Genomic DNA, 20,888 nt, shown 5'->3' with positions numbered 1-20,888 from the left:
TAGGTGACGTTTTGATGAATAACCAACTAATAACTTTAGAAATGGATACATGGTTTATATTATCCCTAGAAAATTAAGAACATATCAAACAATCATAAAATGAAAGTGAAAGGAAGGTGACTGAGAAAATGCAATCGACAGAAGCCGCTCTGATTGGTCACTTTGAGAACAACATCCATCAACTCAACATACAATTCGAGCTTCATCGCCTTCTTTTTCCCTCACGATTTCTCTCTCTTTAAAAATTTCACGTTTAAAAAAAAGTCCGTATCACATCTCTTAACATCAACAGCTACTCACGTGGTAAGTACCGTAATCCCGACAAACGCGTCTCGCGTCGCATCGTTCCCAGCTAATTACAAATTACAAATGGAGCCTTGGAATATCATCCTCTCCACGAACCACAAACAAAATTCCAAGATTCCAAAAAGGGGATAAATCACATAAAAAGATCTACCAAGGATCCTAGACAAGAGGGTCCATAAGTCATGTCCCTCTCGACAGTCCAGCCCGCAGATCCGCAGATCCCAACACCAACACCAGACCAACAAGACCCCAAACCCCAGAAAGACCTCGAACCCACACTACCCACAGCGCAAACCAAAAAATATCTCCACCGCATATCCCTGCACCCAACGCTAACCCCCTACCGCCGGCGCGTGTATCGGACGCTCCTCTCCGTCCCGCCAGGTCGGTGGACCACCTACTCGGCGATGGCGACGTACCTAGGCTCCAGCGCGCGGGCGGTCGGAAACGCGATGCGCACTAACCCCTTTGCACCGGAGGTGCCGTGTCATCGGGTGCTTGCGGCAGATGGGTCGTTGGGTGGGTATAAGGGGGAGTGGAAGGTTGATGGGCATAAGGCTGGCGGTGGGTTTTGTGAGGAGAAGAGGTTGAGGCTTGAGGAGGAAGGGGTTGTTTTTTTGGATGGGAAGGTTAGGGGGGTTTGTTTTAAGGAATTTGTGGATTTGGGGGCTAAGTGAGTTTGGGCTTTTGTGGATTGAAGGGCGTTATTGGCGTGGTGAGGAGCCTTGTGTTTTTCAATTAAGGTTGATATTTGAGATTCCTGTACTTACCCGGAAAATAATGTGAACTTCCTGTCTAGGTAGTTGGCTATCGACACTTCGAATCTACTATACACGCTGTGCTGTTTTATAATCCCAGCTATAAGCACAAGTCCTGGGCTATTGTACCGTCCAAATGTCTCTTCAAGTCGCCGTTCTTTGCTGAAACATCCAGTCCCTGCTCCAGGGCTGTTTCTACCGAAATACACTCGAGTGCATGCGCAAAGAACTATCCTGCTCACCTAACAGTGACGCAAACAATATCTGCGGCATAATCTACTACACCCATACAGACAAACAGCCGGGGCCAAATCCTTGGGGGGGGGGGGGGGATATACCCTCTCCCCTCCCAACAACAGCAGCCTACAACCTAACAGACACCGGCGAAGACGAACCCGCCTCAACCCTACTCCCCATAATCTCAACCCAGCTCTCCCTAAACGCGACAGACTTCTTCTACAACGAAGCCCTCTCAGCAACCGCCTCCCTAAACAACTACTCCATCCACCTCTGGCACCTAAATGGCACCTCAATACAAGGAAATTGGGCACAGCCCACCCTCCGTAATTCCAGCACAGCAGCCACAACCAACAAAAATGCCATCGTATCAATCCCCCAAACGAATACCTGGGTCCTTGTCGTCATAGAAATGACAATGAATATAGCACACCTGATCCACCTGCATGGACACCACTTCCGCGTCGTAGGGCAAGGATACAGATTCTGGAACGGGTTTACATCTTCGTCTACATCTACATCCCGGGACCGGGGTACCGGGCTAAATCTCAACTTCGCAGCCGGCGCACTCCCGAAATGCGATACCCAACTGCTGCCCGGGATAGGGTATATAGTTCTTGCGTTCCGCTCGGATAATCCCAGTGCGTGGTTCATGCACCGTCATATTGAGTGGCATCTTGATCAGGGGGTTGCGTTGTGGTTTGTTGAAAAGGGGGAGGATATTGAGGAGCTTTTTGGAGGTGTTGATGTTGATGGGGCTCGGGATTGGAGGGGATTTGTGAATGTCCTTAAGAGGAATTGTCGGACTTGAAATCGGTTTAATCAGGGGAATAATCTGGTTTTGGAGGATGGGGCTGGGGTTTAGATTTGCTTTGGATGTGCATTAATGAATCCTTTGTACCTGCATGTAGGGATTAGGGATTATTTTTGGAGGAATTATTTACTTAGTGCATATGGACTGTTACTCGACTTGGATGTTCAAATGAGAAATGAGGGGCCAAACCTTGTGAGAGACAACTTTTTTGGGGGGTTTTGGGGCATTTGTTGTACAAAGGATCAAAGAAAGGCTTGAGAGGTCAGTGTCTTCATTAGAGTTTTCGTTGACTGGGAGGGTATGATCAACGTGGGTGACACAGGGTTTGAGTATGTTGTAGGTTAGAGGTAAAGAAGGAGAAAGGGACTAGAAAAAGATAATGATGCTCTCATTCGTTTCTTTAATACCACGTTCTCTTCTTTTCCCTTATATTATGATATATATAGTGTATATATCCAGCCCTGGAGGGATTTTCGATTAAATCGCCGCTAAATAGGTGGAAATGGATTATTTCTTCCTATATATAAGTCCTACTTACTATATACGTAGGCACCTTAAATGCTATATAGAGGTCCTCGTATTCTACCCTTATAATAAGTAGGACTAAGCTCTCCGATCCTATTATCCTCTACCCGCTACTACCTCACTATATTCCTATAATATATATAATAGACCCGGGCACTCTCGTGCTTGTCAATCATATAGATAAAGCATCAATATGCAGGTTCTAAAAAGACCGAAATTCTATTATATCAAATCTATGTGTAACTAGGAAGGAACCTCATTGGCTATCTATCAAACTGCGCAGCCACACGCTTCTCGCCAATCTCGCCTGACGACTAATCGGGGCATCCGGCACAAAGATATCAAACCCATGCCAGCAACCCGGCCAGACATGTAATTCGGTGGAAACACCAGCCTTCCACAATGCAGTTGCATAGTCGACATCCTCATCGCGAAACACGTCCGCGTCGCCGACATCAATGAATGTCGGCGGTAAGCCACCGAGGTCTTTTGCGTGCGACGGAACAGTGTACATGGTAGCGTGCTCACGATTCGTTCCTAGGGCATAGTTGCAAGCATCGACGCTGTTTGACTTGGTCCAAGGAGGAGTATCCCCGAATTGCTGCATCGAGCCAGTTGTATTGCTATCGTCAAGCCACGGGTACATCAACAGCTGGCCGCGCACCTTTGGCCCTGCGCGATCCCGTGCTAACAAAACCACACCCGCGGCGAGATTGCCCCCGGCCGAGGCGCCGCAGACTATGATTTGATCCTGCGATATACCGAGTTCTTTTGCGTTTTCGCTCATCCACACCAGTGCCGCGTAGCTGTCATCCAACTGTGCTGGCTGGGGATGCTCTGGAGCGAGGCGGTATTCCGCAGAGACGAGGACAGCACCAAACTCAACGACCCAGTCTAGCATACCTGCGAGTCCCATAAAGCGGTTGCCGGAGCAATGCCCGCCGCCGTGGATATGGAGGATTCCCGGGGATTGTTTGGCGGACTTGTGCTGGGCTTTCAGCCGGAAGATTGATGCTTTTAACGGGCATGTCGGTCCGGCAATCTCGCGCTCTTCGTGGATGATGAGATTCTCCTTTCCACGGATGGTGTCTTCTAGTGAGAAATCGAGGACTTTGCGACGAATGACAAGCTCTTCTGGTGAACTGATCTCTTCGTTTTGGGGGAATTGATTGTGCACTTCAGAAAGATCGGGATGCAATGGCGGACGTCGAAGATCAAGCGACATGATTGATTCTGTTCAGCGAGACGGTGAAAATATTGGTCTGAATGTATTATGAAGGCTCTGGGGAACTTGAAGATGTTGATTGAGGTAAGGAAGTACGACTCCTTCGGAATTTATAATGAGTTCATTGTCGCGATTATTAATTGTCGGAATAATACAGCCTATTTTACCACCGGGATTCGCGCATTCGCGTTGACGCTTACTAAACCACAACAAAAACCACGATCCCTGTTTAGGGCCTAGGGAGGCCATATCCCATTTCGACATTAATGTTTCAACTGTGAGGCGTACGGGTCACCTAGTTTTCTTTTAAAATTGACTTTATTGAATCCATGCATCTAGTTTATTAGGGCTGTTTAATTTTGCTAGAATTGGAATCAGTAAAGTAGGAAAAGTTCCATTTTGATGTTGATGGGGCTTAGGTATTCCGACCCTCTGTTACTGTTGTAACTAGTTAACTAACGTATTCAGTAAGCGAGCGGCGCATGTAAGCTAGTGGCGCACCCAACGTGAAAGGCGTCCATGAATTAGAAACTAATTCTTTAATAAGCTGGTCTCTCTGAGAACCCTCCCCCTTTCTCTCTATGTGACCTGCTGGCTAGCAAATACCGCTCTGAAAGTCTTAGACAAAGTTTGTTAACGCAGATTTACAGCGGAGGCATTGACGTTTAAGCACATACGACATTTTCACACTTCATTATGGTCACTCATTCAAACTACGCATTGGGAATGGTTTCCACAAAGTTGGCAAGGCGAGACAAATGTCTAACAGATAGATGACAAAAAATCACCTATTTATTTACTACCTTATCTTGTGTATTGTCATGATATTTAGGATATCTAAGATATTTAACTAAAAACAAAAGGTACGGCTCCACACTACAGCTACTAGTACGGAGTATACGGAGTACAGCCCTAGAGTAATAAAATGTGCAGCAATTGTGATATTTGATACAGCACCTACTTAGTCCGGTTAGTCTGTGTGACTACAGCTGCAAGACACGTACTTTATGAGAAATTCATTTGGCCAAAGCACTTAGAAAAAAATTCAATTGGAGCAATGAAAGCGGAAACGAGAGAAGATAGGAAAAAAGTCGTCTAAGCCAATTGAGGAAAGTGGTATATCGTAATCGTTGCAATTCATTGAAACATTCCACCAATAACCCATCTAAGCCCGATCTAGAATCTAGAACACAAGTAATGAGCGATGAGCTCGAAAAAAAAAAGAATAGAACGAAGAGGCGATGAGCATCTTCTATACAAGACTGATCCATAACTGGACTGCGATCTATCGATGAAACAATAGTAAAAATAGAAATGGGAAATAGAAAATCAGAAAAGGAAAAACAGTCATGATATCGTAAGAAAGCCGAGAAGGAGGATAGAAATTATACCAGCGCAAAGCGAAAGGAATCATTACAATCATGATATCTGCTTTGCGGACCGCTTGCAAGAACCGCGCTTCGGCACGTCCAGGTGGTGATACGAGCGCAGGTGCTCGACGAGGTGGTCCTGCCGCGGGAAGCCATTGCTACCCTTTCGCGAGCAGTGCTCGACGGGGCAGTTGCGGAAGACAGGGTAGTGGACGCTGGACTGGTGGCGTTTCAAGTCTGCGAAGCGGGTGAATGACTTGCCGCAGTGGTCGCAGCCGAAGGGCTTAACGGGCCTGAGTAGATTTGTTAGCGGTTGATTCAATTGTGACGCTGGCGAAGGTTGGTAGCTTACTTGGATGTCTGCGGCGCTGGTGAGTCGGCACTGGATTCATATTCGCTGATGGGGTAGGTTGGTAGGGCGATGTCTTCGGAAGGGAAATTGAAGCTGCTGCTGTAGCTACTGCTGTAGCTGCTGCCACAGCTGCTGGGTGCGCTGTGTGGCATAACGGGTCGGTCGTTGACTGGGTAGTCATGTGGTCTCTGGTAGGTATAGGGCGAGCTGGTGATGCTGTAGAGCTCTGGGGCGACCTCTTGCATGGGGAAGGGACTGGTTGCGTCGAGGTCGCAGAGGGAATCGTAGACGGGCTGGCCGCCGTAGAAGAAGAAGTCCATGCCTCCTGGTGAGGAAGAATAGGAGGAAGAGTATGAGTCTGAGTAACTGAATGGGGACTGCATGTCGATGGGGGCGGAGGAGAGTGAGCGTTGGGTTGGTAGGGGAATTGGAATTGCGTTCTTATAGAGAGAGAGGGTTAGTCTAGAATGCGCCCATGCAAGCTAAAGTCACTTACCATTGTGAGAGAATAGGTTAACTAATTATTGAAATCTTAAAATTGATTTGGCCAGATATTTAGGATTCAAGTGCAAAATAATTTCCCTAAGCTATGGAGGCATGAGCCCTTTTATGTGCCCAACGTGAAACTCCAGCATGACCGGGTCCTCGAGTAGGGTATTGGTCAACACGGGACAGCAGGACAGCACTAGACTGTGAATGGCTGTGAATGGCTGTGAAAGGGACAGTAAATGGCACTAGACACAGTTCTAGAAAACTACTTGAAGCAGACTGGACAAAACCACTCAGCCTCCCCGCCTCCTCGCATGCGGGAATTTGTTATGCGGGTCTTTTGCTGACGCCGAATATTCCACGGTCCTTCTAGCGTGCCCCCTCATTTCAACATCCTGGATAGTTTGGACGATGATGATTGGAAGATGATCAGGTGTCTCGAGGTGAGCCAGTTGGTCGCGATAAGCAGCGGTCAGACTTTTGGGTGCCCAGTGAGTTCCCCTCACGATGATCCTCTCATGATTGGACGTTGACTATTCTGTGTGTCTTCTAGTGTCATTCTAGCGTTCTGCCAAGAGCTCGTGTCTGTCGGCCATGGCCCCCGGTTTTTTTTTGTTTGTGTTCATCACAGGTGACAAAGTTGCACATTCCCGTTTCATGTGCTGCATAGGGGGAATTCCTGATCTGTCAGGGACCTCGAAGCTTTTAGAAGCATTAAGTTCGAGGTTGGAGTCCAGGTCCAGGTCAAGGTCAAGGTTCAGGTCGAGTAGTTCGAGTTGTTCACGATGCACATCATTCCGGGCATTCCCTTCCACTAAAACCCACACATTGACGTATTGACGTATCCCAGGTCGGCATAACGGCACAATCGTGCCGGTTATATTGTCAGAATGATCCGCACGATCCAGCCTTGCGACCCGAATCTCTCTATCTCCACGGAGAACCTAGCCAAGGCCTATTCCCACAATTCCCAAACCCCTCCAATCCGGGGTCACAGATCGACCGATGATGTCGCGCTCGCGCACAGCCCCTGGCGACGTAGCGACTAGCGACTAGCGTTTCGCTAATCCCCGGGCTTCTAGAAAGAAAAATCCCGCAGTTCGAAAGTACTTTCCATGCTAGCGTCTGCCAAGGGGCTGAAAGAGCGAGTGGGATGCAGGTGCAACCCGTAATGCTTGCTGGCGAGTTAGCGTTCTCTGACGTCGCACGTCGTCGTACAGAAAGTGAATTCGTCATATATGCTTTTTTATTTTTATTTTATTTATTCCGGGATATTTGGGATTGCTTCCGGTGCTAGACCTTATGTTGCAGGACTTGGTTATGAGGTGAATTGCAGCCGTGCCGCCCCCGTATCCCGATTCCTGGTTTCCTTTTCTTTTTCCTATTTTCCTTTTTTCCCCCCTTTTTCTTCTGATATTTTCCTGTATTTTCCTGCATCTGCTTGCATCTCTCCTGCATTGTCCCAATAGAGGAAACGGTAGACCTGCAGAGCTACGTGTACACGCGCAAATACAACCCCGGACCCAGGGCTCAGGTTGGTACCTGTACCTATAGTACTACTCCGTACACGAGGTACATATGTACTTCATTCCAGGGCCTAGCCCAGGTACTGGCAAGGCAGACTGGTGCATAAGCAATCAACTTTACCTGGGCTGCTTGGCTGCTTAGCCACTTGGCTACTTCGTATTATATAGCCAATATGCATGACTTAAGGATTCATTGTATTGTTTAAACAATTGATAACCTTGCAAATAACACGAAACTCCCGTATCACCCAGGCCCATTCATTGCACTCATTGATGCTAGTCCTGCAAAAACAGTAAAAGAAGATAAAACAGCCCACCGAGACCCCCAACGGATTTCAAAGTTCCCGCCATAGCCTCAAACATCCAGTCTATCGAATCATAGTGTGGAGCCACAGATATTGTGAACAAATCCAGGGTGAAAATCAATCATCTGCGCTTGGAGACCCGGGTGGGTTGCTCATGGGTGAAAAAAAACAAAAAAAAACAAAAGACGTCTCATAACTCGTCCTCGAGGTATTTGTACACAAACTTGAAATCAGCCTTGCGCCGATTCATCCTGTTGATATTATTCGTAAGTGGTGAGCTCGTAAAGTGGGTGCGGAAACGAAATCAACCGGATTCTTTAACTGACCATGTGCTTTCGTAGTCGAAGAAGCGATAGGTGCCTTGTTCGAACTCCTCGGTAATGTTCTTTGGCTCCTCGTGACGCTGGAACCAGGTTTGATACTGCTTATGGAAGCGCCAACTCTGGTTTCGGAGCGCCTTCGCTGCGAGGTACTGTTGGTACGTCCCTTGGCGGTAGTAGAAAAGGTAGAAGAGAGTGTCCGTGTCGATTCTCCCAGTATCGTACAACCGAGGGTCATCAAATATTGAGAGGGGTTCCTGTGGATAATAGAGCGCAGTGCTGTAGGGGTTCTGCGGCTTGTAGTGACGTGGCTTTTCAGCATCGCCAGCCTCTGGACATGTCGTCAATGAGGTAGCGAGAAGGCGCTGAACAGATGGCGATGGATTGGCCGACGCACGCGACTTCGTTACCTCAAATGATTGGAGCAGGTCCTGGAGACCCGGGGGCAGGTGGTATACCGATTCATCACTTTCAGTTCCTTCTGTCTCTAGTTTGCCATTTGTTGATGTCTCCACCTTTGCGGGCGCGGGCGATGAGACACCTGCACTCACAGGGACCTTCGGTCGCACGGTCCCAGCAAGCGCTTCTGTAACGGCTGATACAGTAGGTGGAATTATTGACTTGGTAACAGGCTGTGCTGACGTCACAATAGGCGAAGCGGTAGAAGACTTGGGTATAGGCAATGCGACGGAGAGAGCCGGGCTGAACCCTGGTGGAGGCGGAAGAGGAAGAATGCCGACACCACTTTTGTCACTTGCTGCGGCAGCGGCAGCGGCGGAGGCATACTTGAGGGTTTCACCAGGGGGACGGGTCGGGAGGGGAGCGGGCTTCATGCCCGGAGTGGCACTTGATGAAGCTGACGGGAGGAGGGTAGCAAGAACAGGCAGCGGCGATTTCATCTGTGTTGATGGTCTTCGGGCTACTGGCGCTTCTTGCTTGACCTTTGGTTTCGGTTCTGGCTCTTCATCTTGGACTGATTGAGCGTCTTGTGATGATACACGATCACCTTCGCCGCCCATGCCGAATTGTGCCTCGATCTCCTCGCCGATATTTAGATCATCGTAGAGTGTTTCATCCTCGCCGGAGTAGTCAAGATTACCTCCTTCTTCGACGTAATATTTGATACTTTCCTTGAGATCTTGTACCGCACCCACGTCCAAGTTGCCGTTCTGTAAAGAACGATTGAGAAACTCCAACTTGTTTACATGCCATTTATGTCGTTCCGTAACGTGGGAGATATCGGCCATTCGATCCGCTTTCTTCGTATCCTTCTTGCCTTTCTTCATTTGCGCATGAAGGGTTTCCTCCTCTGCCTCTAGGGCCTCGATCTTCAGCTGAAGGTCGTCAACCATCGTGGAGAGGAACTCGCAACACTCGACTCTCTCCTTCTCCTTTGGGTCAAGTCGCGAAGCTGCCGATAGACCTTCCTTTGAATATGCTTTCGTCTTCATCTCCTTCTCGACGGCTTTGAATTGTTCCATGCACTACCGACGGTGTTAGCTTGTCGTCCCTTGAGGGAAGCATTGACCCTATGGAGGACCAAGTCGGGAAACACAAACGCACCACTTCAATGGCCTTTCGCTGCTCCATGAGTGGAGCTTTATCCTTGACCTCATTCCCGGCTGCCCATGATTTGATCTGATCACGGAACCTTTGGAGCTTCTTGATCTCGCGCTTAAGGTGGTCTTCGAGCTTGTCCCGTTGTGTGGGATTTGTAGCCTGGCGGATCTTCTCGTAAATGCCTTCGAACGTTTGTATCCCTTCGGAGACCTTCTTGAAGGTTTTCTCAATTTCCTGTTGCGTTTTTCGGGCTGCCATTGTGAACCCGTTGGTGGACTGTGCCGTCCACTGGCGTCGGGATTAATGTGGTTGGAACGGTGTGGTGATGCGCTTTCGACCAAAATGGTCACAAGTACACAATCGAGGTAGTTGGTGTAGGAAGAATTGTGGGCAAAGGTGCTTGTTTGACAGCAAAAGGACAGAGACTCGGGAAGTCCATGGAATGCCTCTCCGCGTTTAAGTGGAAAGCTTCGTGGATGCTCTAATAGGTAGGCGGTCACGGGCGGAGGCGAACTTGAGGGCGGCGCGAGGGGGATCGTGGGCCTTACACACACAATTCACAAGTCGCGTTTCGATTTCTCAGTTCCAAAGTACACAATTTACACTGAAGAATCAAGTCGCGCTGACAAACTGAGTTAAACGAGCTCATTTGCGCAAAATTAGGCAACGTTTGGTGTCAGCGCTATCACCAGCCTTATCTTGTCTACGCCCCAGGTGCGTCACCCGGCTTCACCCAGCTGTTTCTTATTTTAACAAGACATGAAAGATCTATAGGTCACCAAAATGAAACGTTAGGAACTCTGAACCTGTGTTGTATACCAAATCAACTAATACCGTTCAGTCATTGTCCAAAGAGTCAAATCGGCATCCGTGACAGTCGATTCAGAGTTGGTTTCCTCTATTGGCAAGGGCCTTCTTGTATTTGCTGGAATTGGCAAAGAAGATACCGAGAAGGATGCGGAGAACCTCGTGAACAAGGTCTTGAAGGCCAAGTTCTGGCCCGATGAGAATGGAGTACAAGTAAGCCAAATGGCTTTCATCCATGGAAGTGTGGGACCGGGAATTGACATCATCACAGTGGAAAAAGAATGTCCAGGAGATTGAGGGGGAAGTACTATGTGGTATGATTCCTCGTCTTACTACCTGGCACACTGCTGAACAATACTGATGGTTGTCTGTCTAGTCTCCCAATTCACCCTCTATGCAAAAATGAAAAAAGGCAACAAACCCGACTTTCATGATGCAGCTGGTCCCGAAACTGCACGCAAAATATATGACTTCTTCTATGATAAAATGGGGCAAGGCTATACTCCAGACCGGGTCAAGAATGGTGTCTTCCAGGCTATGATGGATGTTGAACTGAAGAACGACGGGCCGGTGGGTGTAGACTACTGCAGCGAGGACGCGGCGGTACATTTTGACTTCCCAGCTCCTTTCCTCGCCGCCATTGATTCTATACTGACTGTTCTTATTCTAGGTCACAATCGAAATCAATACCAATCTCCCCAAAAAGGAACCCAAGGAACCCAAGCAGCAGAGCAACGGAGACATGAAGTTTGATGAAGAGGAAACTAAGGGATCTTTTGAATTCCAAATTCCTCCTGAATTGCTGCAGTGAGAAAAAAGAAAGAAAGAAAGAAAGAGAAATAGAGATAAAAAGTAATGCTTTGTACCTAGATAGATGTTAGCAGATACCCCCAATACAACTTGTATACAAATCCCGTGGTCCGAACATAGTTGGGGTGCCCGCAATGGAAGCTTCCTGAACCACAAGCGCCGGACTCCCCCACAACGCTGACTTCTCTCTCCTCCACCTCTCTACCATATCGACTTCATTTCTCTCTCGTATTCTTCTCCACTTTTGAAATTTCTCTCCCTAAACTCCACAGTCATGGCGACAGCCCAGCGTACGTTCAGTGCGGGGTCCATCTGCCCGCGGAATGCAAGAATTGAGTCGAGTTGCTGACAAGCTTGTAGGCTCCCGTGTCTTCTTTGACATTCAAATCGGTGACGGCAAGCCTAGCCGGGTTGCATTTGAGCTGGTAAGTTGCCCGCATCCTCTATAGCCGAGTCTGGATCGCATCTAACATCTGGGCGTCACACAGTTTGACGATGGTACGACATAATTTTCTCCCTTGACAATTTGAACACGACTAACAATAGCAACAGTTGTTCCCAAGACCGCAGACAACTTCCGAGCTTTGTGTACCGGCGAGAAGGGCATTGGCACCCAGGGCAAGGAATTGACCTACAAAGGCACGTCTACAATACCCCGCTCCCACAGCGTTGACGGCCACTAACTGCGGTGTTCCGATTCAGGCTCAATTTTCCACCGCGTGATCAAGCAGTTCATGATCCAGGGTGGTGACTTCACTGCGTCCAACGGCACTGGCGGCGAGTCGATTTACGGCGAAAAGTTCCCCGATGAGAACTTCGACCTCAAGCATGACCGTCCCTTCCTGCTCTCCATGGCCAACTCCGGCCCCGGCACCAACGGCAGTCAATTCTTCGTCACCACCGTCCCTACTCCCCACCTTGATGGCAAGCACGTCGTGTTCGGTGAGGTCATCAACGGCAAGAGTGTGATTCGCAAGATCGAGAACATGAAGACTCAGTCCGACAAGCCCTTCCAGGACGTGACTATCGTGGACTGCGGTCAACTTTCTGGCGAGGATTACGAGAACGCGACCAAGCGCCAGCAGGATGCGACAGGCGACCCATACGAGGACTTCACTGAGGACCACCAGGGCGAGCCGCTTACTGCGCCTCTTTGCTTCAAGATCGCTTCCGACCTCAAGGGTTTCGGCAACGCTGCTTTCAAGAGTGGTGATCTCAACCTCGGTCTCGACAAGTACCAGAAGGGTCTGCGCTATTTGAACGAGTTCCCCGACCCTGAAGAGAATGACCCCAAGGAGCTGGGCGAGCAGATGAAGGCACTCCGATTCACCCTGCACTCCAACTCTTCCCTGCTCGGCAACAAGCTCCAGAAGTTCCGCCAGGCTCAGAATTGGGCCACATATGCGCTTCAAGTCGCCGATTCGGCCAAGGCTAAGGATGCCGATAAGGCGAAGGCCTACTACCGCCGTGCTATTGCTCACGAGGGTCTGAAGGAGGAGGATGCCGCGCTGAAGGATTTGCAGGAGGCGGAGAAGCTGGCTCCTGGCGATGCCGGTATCACCAACGAGATCGCCAAGGTCAAGAAGACCGTCAAGGACCGGGAGGCCAAGGACAAGGCCGCTGCCAAGAAGTTCTTCTCTTGAACGGTTTGGAATTGATTCATTCTCATCTTCCTTTTGTTCCATCACGATTCACGACGTGGTCTTCTTATTCACCAATGACCCATGATGTATGATATCACATCATTCAGGCAATTTGCCTTGTTGTTTGTGCGAAGTCAATACTGTAACCTCTTCTACATGGTAGACTCCTGTGGCATAGCATGTCAGACTTAAAGTGCAAGATTTACTCAAATCATCGGGGATAACATTACCTCCAAAAGTACCAAATTATATATTTCAAGTACGACCTGGTGTTCACAGGAACCATCTCTTCTAGAAAATCGGAGTATTACGACCAGGTCTAGGCGACACGATATGCTGATAAGCATTGGCTGTGTTTCAGAATATATAGTGCCGCCTTCGGTCATTTCAAGTTTCTTTCTCTTCCGTTTCTACGGGGGATTCTAAAAACCGGGCAATGGGGCTGTGCAAATGCCGACCATTGGACACTGTACCTCAGGCGCACTGGAAGGGAAGCTACAATTGGAGGTAAAGGACCTGGTTACGTGGCGACTAGAGATCGTAGCGAATGGTGTTCTTGTTCTACATAGAACCGCTTTGGGGAATTGGTGGATTTCCAGAATATGAAGGGGAATAGGTGGACAGATATTGGACAGGGCAAGAACGATGACATGTAAACAGGTCAGAATGTTCAACTTCCTGTTTCATTCCCGAGCGCCCTACTTTGACACGAAAGCGCAAGCTCCCATCTCCTTTTTGACCACATCCGCCTCAGGTCGAATATCGAAATCAAAGATATCCATCGGCACCGAAAGCGTGGTACAGGCATTTGGAATATCCACAATTCCGGCAATATGCCCTTGCACCGGCGCACAGCTGAGCAGCAAATATATCTGATAATCACTATAGCCATAGCGCCGAAGATACTCGATGACCCGGAGACAGGTCTGTCTATAAGCGACAGTCGCATCCAGGAAATGTTGCTTGCCATTCTCATCGACCGAGAATCCCTCGAACGTCAGGTATCGCCCAGGGCCAAACTGCGGCTCTACGGGCCCTGCATGGAAGATTGGTGACTTCATGTCTAGTTTCGCTATGCCGTTCTTGATGACTGTGAACTTCAAGGTGATTACACCGGCCATTTCAATGGCCCCACAGAATGAGATCTCGCCATCGCCTTGCGAGAAGTGCAGGTCTCCGACGGAGAATTTGGCGCCGGGGACGTGGACGGGGAGGTAGATTTTCGATCCGCGGGAGAGGTTCTTGATATCGCAATTACCTCCGTGCTCGGGGCGGCCCTAGTAGACATATGAGTATATAGTTCAGTTTTGTTGTGTATGATACTGTCTCACTGGAATAGTTCGAGCACCCTCTTTAGCGATCTTGCTCTTCACCTCATCAGTAGCACTGCCAGCATGGGCATTCTGGGGATTCGGTGGCTGGGCGACAATTCGATCAGCAACAGTATTGGTTGCAATGAGCTCTCCCTCTCGACGATTCCATTCAGCCAGAACTTCGGCCGATGGAGCACACCCCAGGATTCCAGGGTGGATTAGTCCCGCAAATCGAACATGCGGGATGTGGCGAGATGAGCAGAAGATTCCTTCGAAGTCCCAAATCGCCTTGGCTCTGTGACACCCGTTAGCATCGATGTATGTCATGATATCAATATTGCCTATGTAGCATACGCCTCGGGATAAAGTTGGTCTAGGAAACCCCCTCCATTCTCTTTGTGGAAGACCCCGGTGAATCCCCACGGTTGCTCTTCGAACGGCTGGACGTCCTGAATTTCGACGAGCAAGACATCGCCGGGTTCTGCGGTTTCGATGTCGAATGGACCCGATAGGTAATGAATCTGGGTTAGATCTACATTCTTGATATCGTCGGCTGAGTCGTTGTTTCCGATCTGCCCTCCGGTCCAGTCGAGACATTCGATCTTGACAACTTCATTGTTGGCGATTTTTCCATAGGCCGGCACTGGAGGGTGCAAGAGTTTGTATTAGAGTAACGTGTCTTCAATGGGACTACTATAATCAAGACTTGACATACCGTCTGGATGCCATCTGTTCTATCGGGGACTCAGCAACATTTCATGACTTAAAGAATGTAAGAACTTACATGTAAGCCAGGCTGTTCACCAGCAGGCTTCTCGAGATCGACCTTTAGAGCAGTGCGAATTCCCTTGATACCCATATTTGCACTTATTGCAGAGCTTTGTTCGTCGTTTAATGTGGTTGAGGTAGTAACTATATGCTGGCGAGAGTACAAAACTCAGGGCTGGGGTAAGTTGGGAACCCCAAATATACCGAGATATCCTGGACTTGGTTCCCCTCATGATAACGTGTTACCCCGCAGACGCCCGGTCCATTGACATGTCGGCATGAATAGCAATTACGTGAACCTTGAGTTGTAGATCTGGCTTATCATCGCTTTATCTCGCATAGCAACGGTATGATAAGCTAGTGCCTTATGTACCCCGACGCGAATACCAAGCCTTGGACGTATCCACTGTTGAAGATGAAATGTATTTTTGTAAATAAGGCTCATTCCAAAGGACCGCAACAAACGAATAGTCACCTTATATGCAATAATGCCCTGTGCTTCTTGGTGTCCGTGCCATTTCCAAGGCCATATCTAATTATCGAATGAAATCTTTGCTGTGGAAGTCCTAGTGCTAACGGCTCTCAAGAAAACTTCTTTCCGGGGGAGCCAGAATCCTTGTCATCGTGCTTGTCTGTGTCGACATTGAGCTTGTCAAGATTATCGAGAGATAAGCGCAAGAAATCATGTTTGTTTTTCCAGGTAACCTGGCTTTCCGCGAAACCTGTACTTTCAGCAGGAGGTGGAGGCGGGTCGGTGATCTTGGTGACAAGGTACGCTGTAGATGCCTCAGCAACACCATACATCAGCACACCAATGTATGGGATGCGCAGAAGAACCGTGAAAGCGAAGGCAAAGCCGAAAAGAACACCTTCTCGGTCGCGGAACCACCGACGCTTTTGCTCGGGGGTAAACTTGATGCGCCAAAAGTAGGGTTCGAGCTAGAAGTTGTTAAGATAATTCCCAAGTGGGGAAGGGTAACTGGACTTACAAGCTCACGCATCAGACTGCGCGAAGCAAAGTAGGTATGGAGAAACGTGACAATGTACTTCTTCGGCAGAATCAAGCCTACACCAAAAATGACAGCCGCGGGGGTGGAGCCGACATGGTTTCGGAATGTGTAGAAACTTGCTGCAGGCATAACAAACCGACCGATGATTACAACCATCGAGAGAAGGTAGATACCAAGCATCATGCCAATCTTCTTTGCATAGCGATTGAAGAATGACTTCAGTGCTTCGGGAATCGGTCGAGAAACGCTGGAGCCGCCCTTGGCGGAGTACTGAACAAGATTGGGGTAGTATAGAGAGCGCAAGTGATGGGGATCTTCGGATTTATGTTTCTGGATGTATGTGGCGTCCACCCATTGAATGGACTGCATGAAGCTAGTGAGAGGATTAGCAAACACTGTCATTAAGTTTGTTGCCCAGAGAACGTACATTTCATCCAGCGTGGGCGTCACATATCGCATCAGGGTCATGAGCAAGAATGGCACCTGAAGGACAGACTTGGACATAAATTCCAATCCATTGAGAAGCTTGTCGTCCCAGACAACCTGCTCCAGGTTGACCACCCATGATAAGATGTAGATGGAGAATCTCACACTGAGGAGCTTTAATTCAAGTCAGAAGGAAACCCCAACCAGAGCAGGACAGTTTAAAAACATACTGGAATTTGAATGATCAATTGGATCACGATGCCGATAGCTATCGCGAGAGCTGCTTGGCGGAAATGGTCGTACTTGAATAATTCAGGGTTTGCTAATGCACGAACAGCTGCAAACCTCGGTTAGCATGTATCCAAAATGCTTCCCATTCAGGGGATCATTCCAAGGCAAATGGCAAAAGGTGGCTGGCTACATGCAGCACAAGTAGCACCTTGATCAAAGTCTTGGCATAAGCCGACTTCGATGCTATACAGCCCTGGACATATTGATAGGATTTCCTGTGTAGCCAGGAATTCGCCTAAGTATTTTAAACCAACCCCTCTGAACGATCGGGAAATATCAACAAAACACAAAGGGTGACATACTGCCTACCACTGTGAGCTGGAAGCCGCGGATCACGGCATTTGGCTCGAAGTTCGACATTGTGGCTTTCAAGGGTGTGAAAGACCCAAGTAGATACCACTGCGAATAACCCCAGAAGTGTCGAAATAGCTAAGAAGCTAGCAACAATGCATTCTTGAAAGTGAAACCGAAATAACTGTGGATGCCTGGCCTCCATTGAAAGCTGCGTCATGGTCACCTGATTTAGATGGCCTGAGGCAACAGTGCATCTCCCCGCGCAATACTGCAGATAAGCCCTGTTTCCTGTGTTTCTTGCATCGGATACCCTGGCTTCTCGCATTAGTATTTTGTACAAACATGTCGGTACATTAATATCTTTTACATCCTCTCCTTTATCCATCATTGATCGCATCCATGAACCATGCCCGAGTCTCCAAGTGAGCTAGGTCAGATACAATCCCTCCGCCGCTCCCTCACCCTTCCCACCAAGTTAAATCCACTCGCGCAACGTCGCTCGAGCGTGCCGAATACCCCCGAACATGTAATTTTCTATCACCCATCTGCGAAAATCGTGCATTTCTCCCCAAGAGCGCTCGCCCCTATTCCTTCCAGTTCTGCGCCATCCGACTTCGACTACCCAGTTGACACCATCGAAACACTCCCTTGGCGCTCTGCGACTGAACGAACGGTCGCAACAGCGCCACTAAGGCTAGAGAAGGTCCATGGCTCAACAGCGTTCCTGAAATGTGGAAATGTTGTCCATGCGATCCTGAAAAACTCCCAGTGTTGGTGTGTTGACGGGGTCTCGAAGTTTGTTTTACGCATTCGCCCTCTTACATACTATCGCATCGAAATACCACACGAGACAGAAGACGACCAGGGTTTGGTGCGGGATCTGAAGATCGCGTTGCCAACAGTGCTTCGGTATGAGGTCACGCCATGTCCTTTCAAACGCGCTTTCAGTGTTGAGCTCCCGAACGACGCGATGGCACCTCGGCGTAAAAAGGCCTGGCAACCTAAAGATCGGAGAGAAAGGATACCAACTGTTCTAGAACCTCCGCGAGAGACACCATCACCCTCTTCAATCAGGTCGGATTGTATTGATTCCGCGAGCACCGGGGACGACACCGACGGAAACTTAACTGATGACAGTTGTTTCACTTCAAACAAAGCGAACAGTACAATTTTGGAAACTATTCCCGACGATCGGGAGTCCTATCCTGTTGATGCATTGAGTCCTTCCCCATACATTGGGCCTCCTAGGCGCTCAGTGAGCGAAGCACCCCAAACTTTCACTAGCTTGCTTGCAAAGTTTGAGGCTACATCAGTCGCAGAGGATGACCATGATTTTGAACCCATGCTCAAGACAGAATATGCCTCCAGTACCGATGCTGCAATTCAAATTGATCGTGAGCTTAATGTTACAGACGAACTCGAACCTGAGTTTCTAGCCGACGGTGGAGTTGAAGTCGGGCCTGAATCCGAAGCTGTACTAGAGGCTGAATTTAAAGCCAAAGCACAGCTTGAGGCCAAGCCTGAAGTCGGGCCAGAAGCTATATCACAAGCCGAACCTTTCATCGAAGCTGCAGTTGAAGCGGAGCCCGTCATCCCAATCGAGACTGATGCAGTGTTGGCGGCTGAAACTTCAGAGGAAGTTGTATTCCGTGCTGAACCCACCAGTGCAGTCGAAGCTGAGGCAGTACTAGAAGGTGATTGTATGAACGTCAAAGTTCAACCCGTTCAAACAGCTGCTGAGCCCACACTGGAGGTTGACCATGATACCTCCCTTGCGTCTAGCCCCGAGTCATTCCATTCTGCTGAGCCTCAATCCCCAGATTCAGTCTCTACTCATCCTACATCTGTGGGAGGCCACGATCTACCAGAGTCAGAAGAGATGTTCAATCTTTCGAGCACAAAACACATCATTTCTGGATTGGAATCAGCGCCAGCGGATCCGTGTAAGACGTCACAGCTCCCAACACTCAATATTCCTCAAAGCGACGACGTCCCAAACCCAACCAGCGTCCTTGGTCCTGCATTAATGCATATTACAAGTTCGAATAATCTGCCCAGGCGCTTCGCAGATGCGTTCTCGGACACCTCGCCCTCAGTGGCTCCTACAAGCAATGGGAATCGACCCAGTCGTCTTACGGATGCATCTTCGGACACTCAAATGCGCCCAGCCCTTCATGGCAAGGCCACTGCATTGAATACTGATTTCGACCACATGAGTGCCGAGTTCCGGCGCCGGGCAAAAGCCACAAGAGAGCGTGATGTTTCCCCCATGCCTCATTCTTCGGCATTGTACCAACCATCCAGTGATGATGGCTCATCCTTCATTTCCAAGGCTATCACCCTAGTATTGATTCCCCCCGCCTACCTTTTTGTCATTCTCCTTCATATCGCTGCGCGCATTGTCATCAACCCAACTATCCACCCGACTATCAGCTCCACACCGAACGAGCCACAATCTCATTCCCAGCAAACAAGCAAGGATCCAGCCACAGAGGATGACTTCAGCTTTCCACTGGAGCCTCAGACTTCCTCGGAATACGAGGATGCTGAAATCTTCAAGAAACTCGACCCTTGGGATCTGGACTAGTCGGATGGTTGAAATGCCCACCTTTTAATTTGCTTACCCTTTTACTACTTCATCTGCATCTTTCCCCCCATCTTACGGTCGATTTAATGCTTACTCTTTGTATTCCCCCTTCTCTACACAGACCATTTTAATGTTTTTTCTTGTTATGATATTTGGCACTGATTTGCACGACTCATGGGTGGATATATGGCATGGTTTGTATTCTACTGAATTTCTGTATTCTAGCGTTGCGTGTATCGGGAATCCGGGGTCATGTCAGAAATGAATAATTAATTGATACAAATACACTCTTTCAATCACCAGGCTGTTCTATATAGCCTGACCACAAGGGTCTATCCATCGCCTTTGGCCCTCGTCTACATAATTTGACTTACGATAGGGGAATGTCCAACTGTAATGCTCAAAGCTGTTCATTTCTTTGCCCATCCCACAGGACTTGTATAAACAAACACAGTGCCCGTGAGCCACAAGCGTAGGGGAATGTGTACACTTGATAGAAGTTCGCATTCAAAAATTGAGAATAAGAAGCCAGAACCACCATTGAACGCCAGCTAATGCATGAGAAAACGAAGCCATCAAACACATCGCGTGTCAGGTCCGAGCCGAGTACACAAAGATGATGGTGCAATCTGGGAAATAGACCGAATAGCAAATCTATGCTTTTGTGACCTTAGCAGCTCCGCCCTTGGTCTTGGCCTTGCGGCCGCGGCGATCTCGCTTCTTCAACCCAGTCATTCCTGACTTGCAGACCTCGGCGTAGCGAACATAGAACGCCTCAATATCATCCGGGCTGACGACAGTCGAGAGCTTGATCTTCTGTGACTTCTTATCGGTGACCTTGCTTTCCTTGCTTGCGTTCTTGAGGTTCGGCGTATTGGTGTTTCCATCAGTTGCTCGGATGAGGATAGATGGTTGGGAGTTTGTGGTAGTGGCACCGGGCACATCGATGAGAGGTTTTTGAGTGAGATTTACCGAGCCATGAAGTTGTTGGGAGGTTTGGGAGAGCAGATCGGCAAGAGATTTGAAGAACTAAAGGTGATCGGTGTTAGTGATATAGCTTGGAACTGGTGGTCGTGGTCGCATGTGAGGAGGTGTAGCGGTCAGGTAACCAATATCAATATTTACCTCATCGTGTCCCAAATGTGGGGCCAT

At 48.7% G+C, this 20,888-nt stretch overlaps 10 protein-coding genes across 10 annotated transcripts; 4 read left to right on the top strand and 6 right to left on the bottom strand.

The window, feature by feature from the left end:
* Positions 1-488: 488 nt before the first annotated feature.
* On the top strand, positions 489-2,112 carry N7471_008315 (uncharacterized protein; the record flags this gene model as incomplete). Its single annotated transcript, XM_057281034.1, has 2 exons — positions 489-979; positions 1,314-2,112. The coding sequence occupies 2 exons, from the start codon at positions 489-491 to the stop codon at positions 2,110-2,112; spliced, it is 1,290 nt and encodes a 429-aa protein (XP_057135294.1).
* Positions 2,113-2,896: 784 nt separating this feature from the next.
* On the bottom strand, positions 2,897-3,865 carry N7471_008314 (alpha/beta hydrolase; the record flags this gene model as incomplete). The annotated part of the gene is made up of 1 exon (XM_057281033.1): positions 2,897-3,865. One exon carries the CDS (start codon positions 3,863-3,865, stop codon positions 2,897-2,899), a length of 969 nt encoding a protein of 322 aa, XP_057135293.1.
* A 1,419-nt stretch (positions 3,866-5,284) lies between these two features.
* On the bottom strand, positions 5,285-6,086 carry N7471_008313 (uncharacterized protein; the record flags this gene model as incomplete). Its single annotated transcript, XM_057281032.1, has 3 exons — positions 5,285-5,528; positions 5,588-6,027; positions 6,084-6,086. The coding sequence occupies 3 exons, from the start codon at positions 6,084-6,086 to the stop codon at positions 5,285-5,287; spliced, it is 687 nt and encodes a 228-aa protein (XP_057135292.1).
* A 1,836-nt stretch (positions 6,087-7,922) lies between these two features.
* Positions 7,923-10,045, bottom strand: N7471_008312 (CNOT2/3/5 family protein; the record flags this gene model as incomplete). Its single annotated transcript, XM_057281031.1, has 3 exons — positions 7,923-8,158; positions 8,234-9,711; positions 9,791-10,045. The coding sequence occupies 3 exons, from the start codon at positions 10,043-10,045 to the stop codon at positions 8,098-8,100; spliced, it is 1,794 nt and encodes a 597-aa protein (XP_057135291.1). The 3' UTR covers positions 7,923-8,097.
* A 525-nt stretch (positions 10,046-10,570) lies between these two features.
* Positions 10,571-11,405, top strand: N7471_008311 (D-aminoacyl-tRNA deacylase; the record flags this gene model as incomplete). The annotated part of the gene is made up of 5 exons (XM_057281030.1): positions 10,571-10,577; positions 10,629-10,807; positions 10,866-10,908; positions 10,971-11,164; positions 11,265-11,405. 5 exons carry the CDS (start codon positions 10,571-10,573, stop codon positions 11,403-11,405), a joined length of 564 nt encoding a protein of 187 aa, XP_057135290.1.
* A 273-nt stretch (positions 11,406-11,678) lies between these two features.
* N7471_008310 (peptidylprolyl isomerase) lies at positions 11,679-13,047 on the top strand (the record flags this gene model as incomplete). The annotated part of the gene is made up of 5 exons (XM_057281029.1): positions 11,679-11,694; positions 11,765-11,829; positions 11,893-11,902; positions 11,957-12,043; positions 12,107-13,047. 5 exons carry the CDS (start codon positions 11,679-11,681, stop codon positions 13,045-13,047), a joined length of 1,119 nt encoding a protein of 372 aa, XP_057135289.1.
* A 698-nt stretch (positions 13,048-13,745) lies between these two features.
* On the bottom strand, positions 13,746-15,219 carry N7471_008309 (acetamidase/formamidase family protein; the record flags this gene model as incomplete). Its single annotated transcript, XM_057281028.1, has 5 exons — positions 13,746-14,324; positions 14,379-14,655; positions 14,715-15,003; positions 15,076-15,094; positions 15,145-15,219. 5 exons carry the CDS (start codon positions 15,217-15,219, stop codon positions 13,746-13,748), a joined length of 1,239 nt encoding a protein of 412 aa, XP_057135288.1.
* A 491-nt stretch (positions 15,220-15,710) lies between these two features.
* On the bottom strand, positions 15,711-17,215 carry usgS (transmembrane protein UsgS; the record flags this gene model as incomplete). The annotated part of the gene is made up of 5 exons (XM_057281027.1): positions 15,711-16,067; positions 16,118-16,511; positions 16,566-16,738; positions 16,795-16,901; positions 17,158-17,215. 5 exons carry the CDS (start codon positions 17,213-17,215, stop codon positions 15,711-15,713), a joined length of 1,089 nt encoding a protein of 362 aa, XP_057135287.1.
* A 340-nt stretch (positions 17,216-17,555) lies between these two features.
* Positions 17,556-19,736, top strand: N7471_008307 (uncharacterized protein; the record flags this gene model as incomplete). Its single annotated transcript, XM_057281026.1, has 1 exon — positions 17,556-19,736. The coding sequence occupies one exon, from the start codon at positions 17,556-17,558 to the stop codon at positions 19,734-19,736; it is 2,181 nt and encodes a 726-aa protein (XP_057135286.1).
* A 654-nt stretch (positions 19,737-20,390) lies between these two features.
* On the bottom strand, positions 20,391-20,888 carry N7471_008306 (signal recognition particle 14 kDa protein; the record flags this gene model as incomplete). Its single annotated transcript, XM_057281025.1, has 2 exons — positions 20,391-20,765; positions 20,862-20,888. 2 exons carry the CDS (start codon positions 20,886-20,888, stop codon positions 20,391-20,393), a joined length of 402 nt encoding a protein of 133 aa, XP_057135285.1.

This window comes from Penicillium samsonianum (genome assembly GCF_028829775.1).
Source record: "Penicillium samsonianum strain IBT 33392 chromosome Unknown utg000004l_segment0_segment0, whole genome shotgun sequence".
NCBI classification, from domain to species: Eukaryota; Fungi; Ascomycota; class Eurotiomycetes; order Eurotiales; family Aspergillaceae; genus Penicillium; species Penicillium samsonianum.
This window is presented reverse-complemented; position numbering and strand designations above follow the sequence as displayed.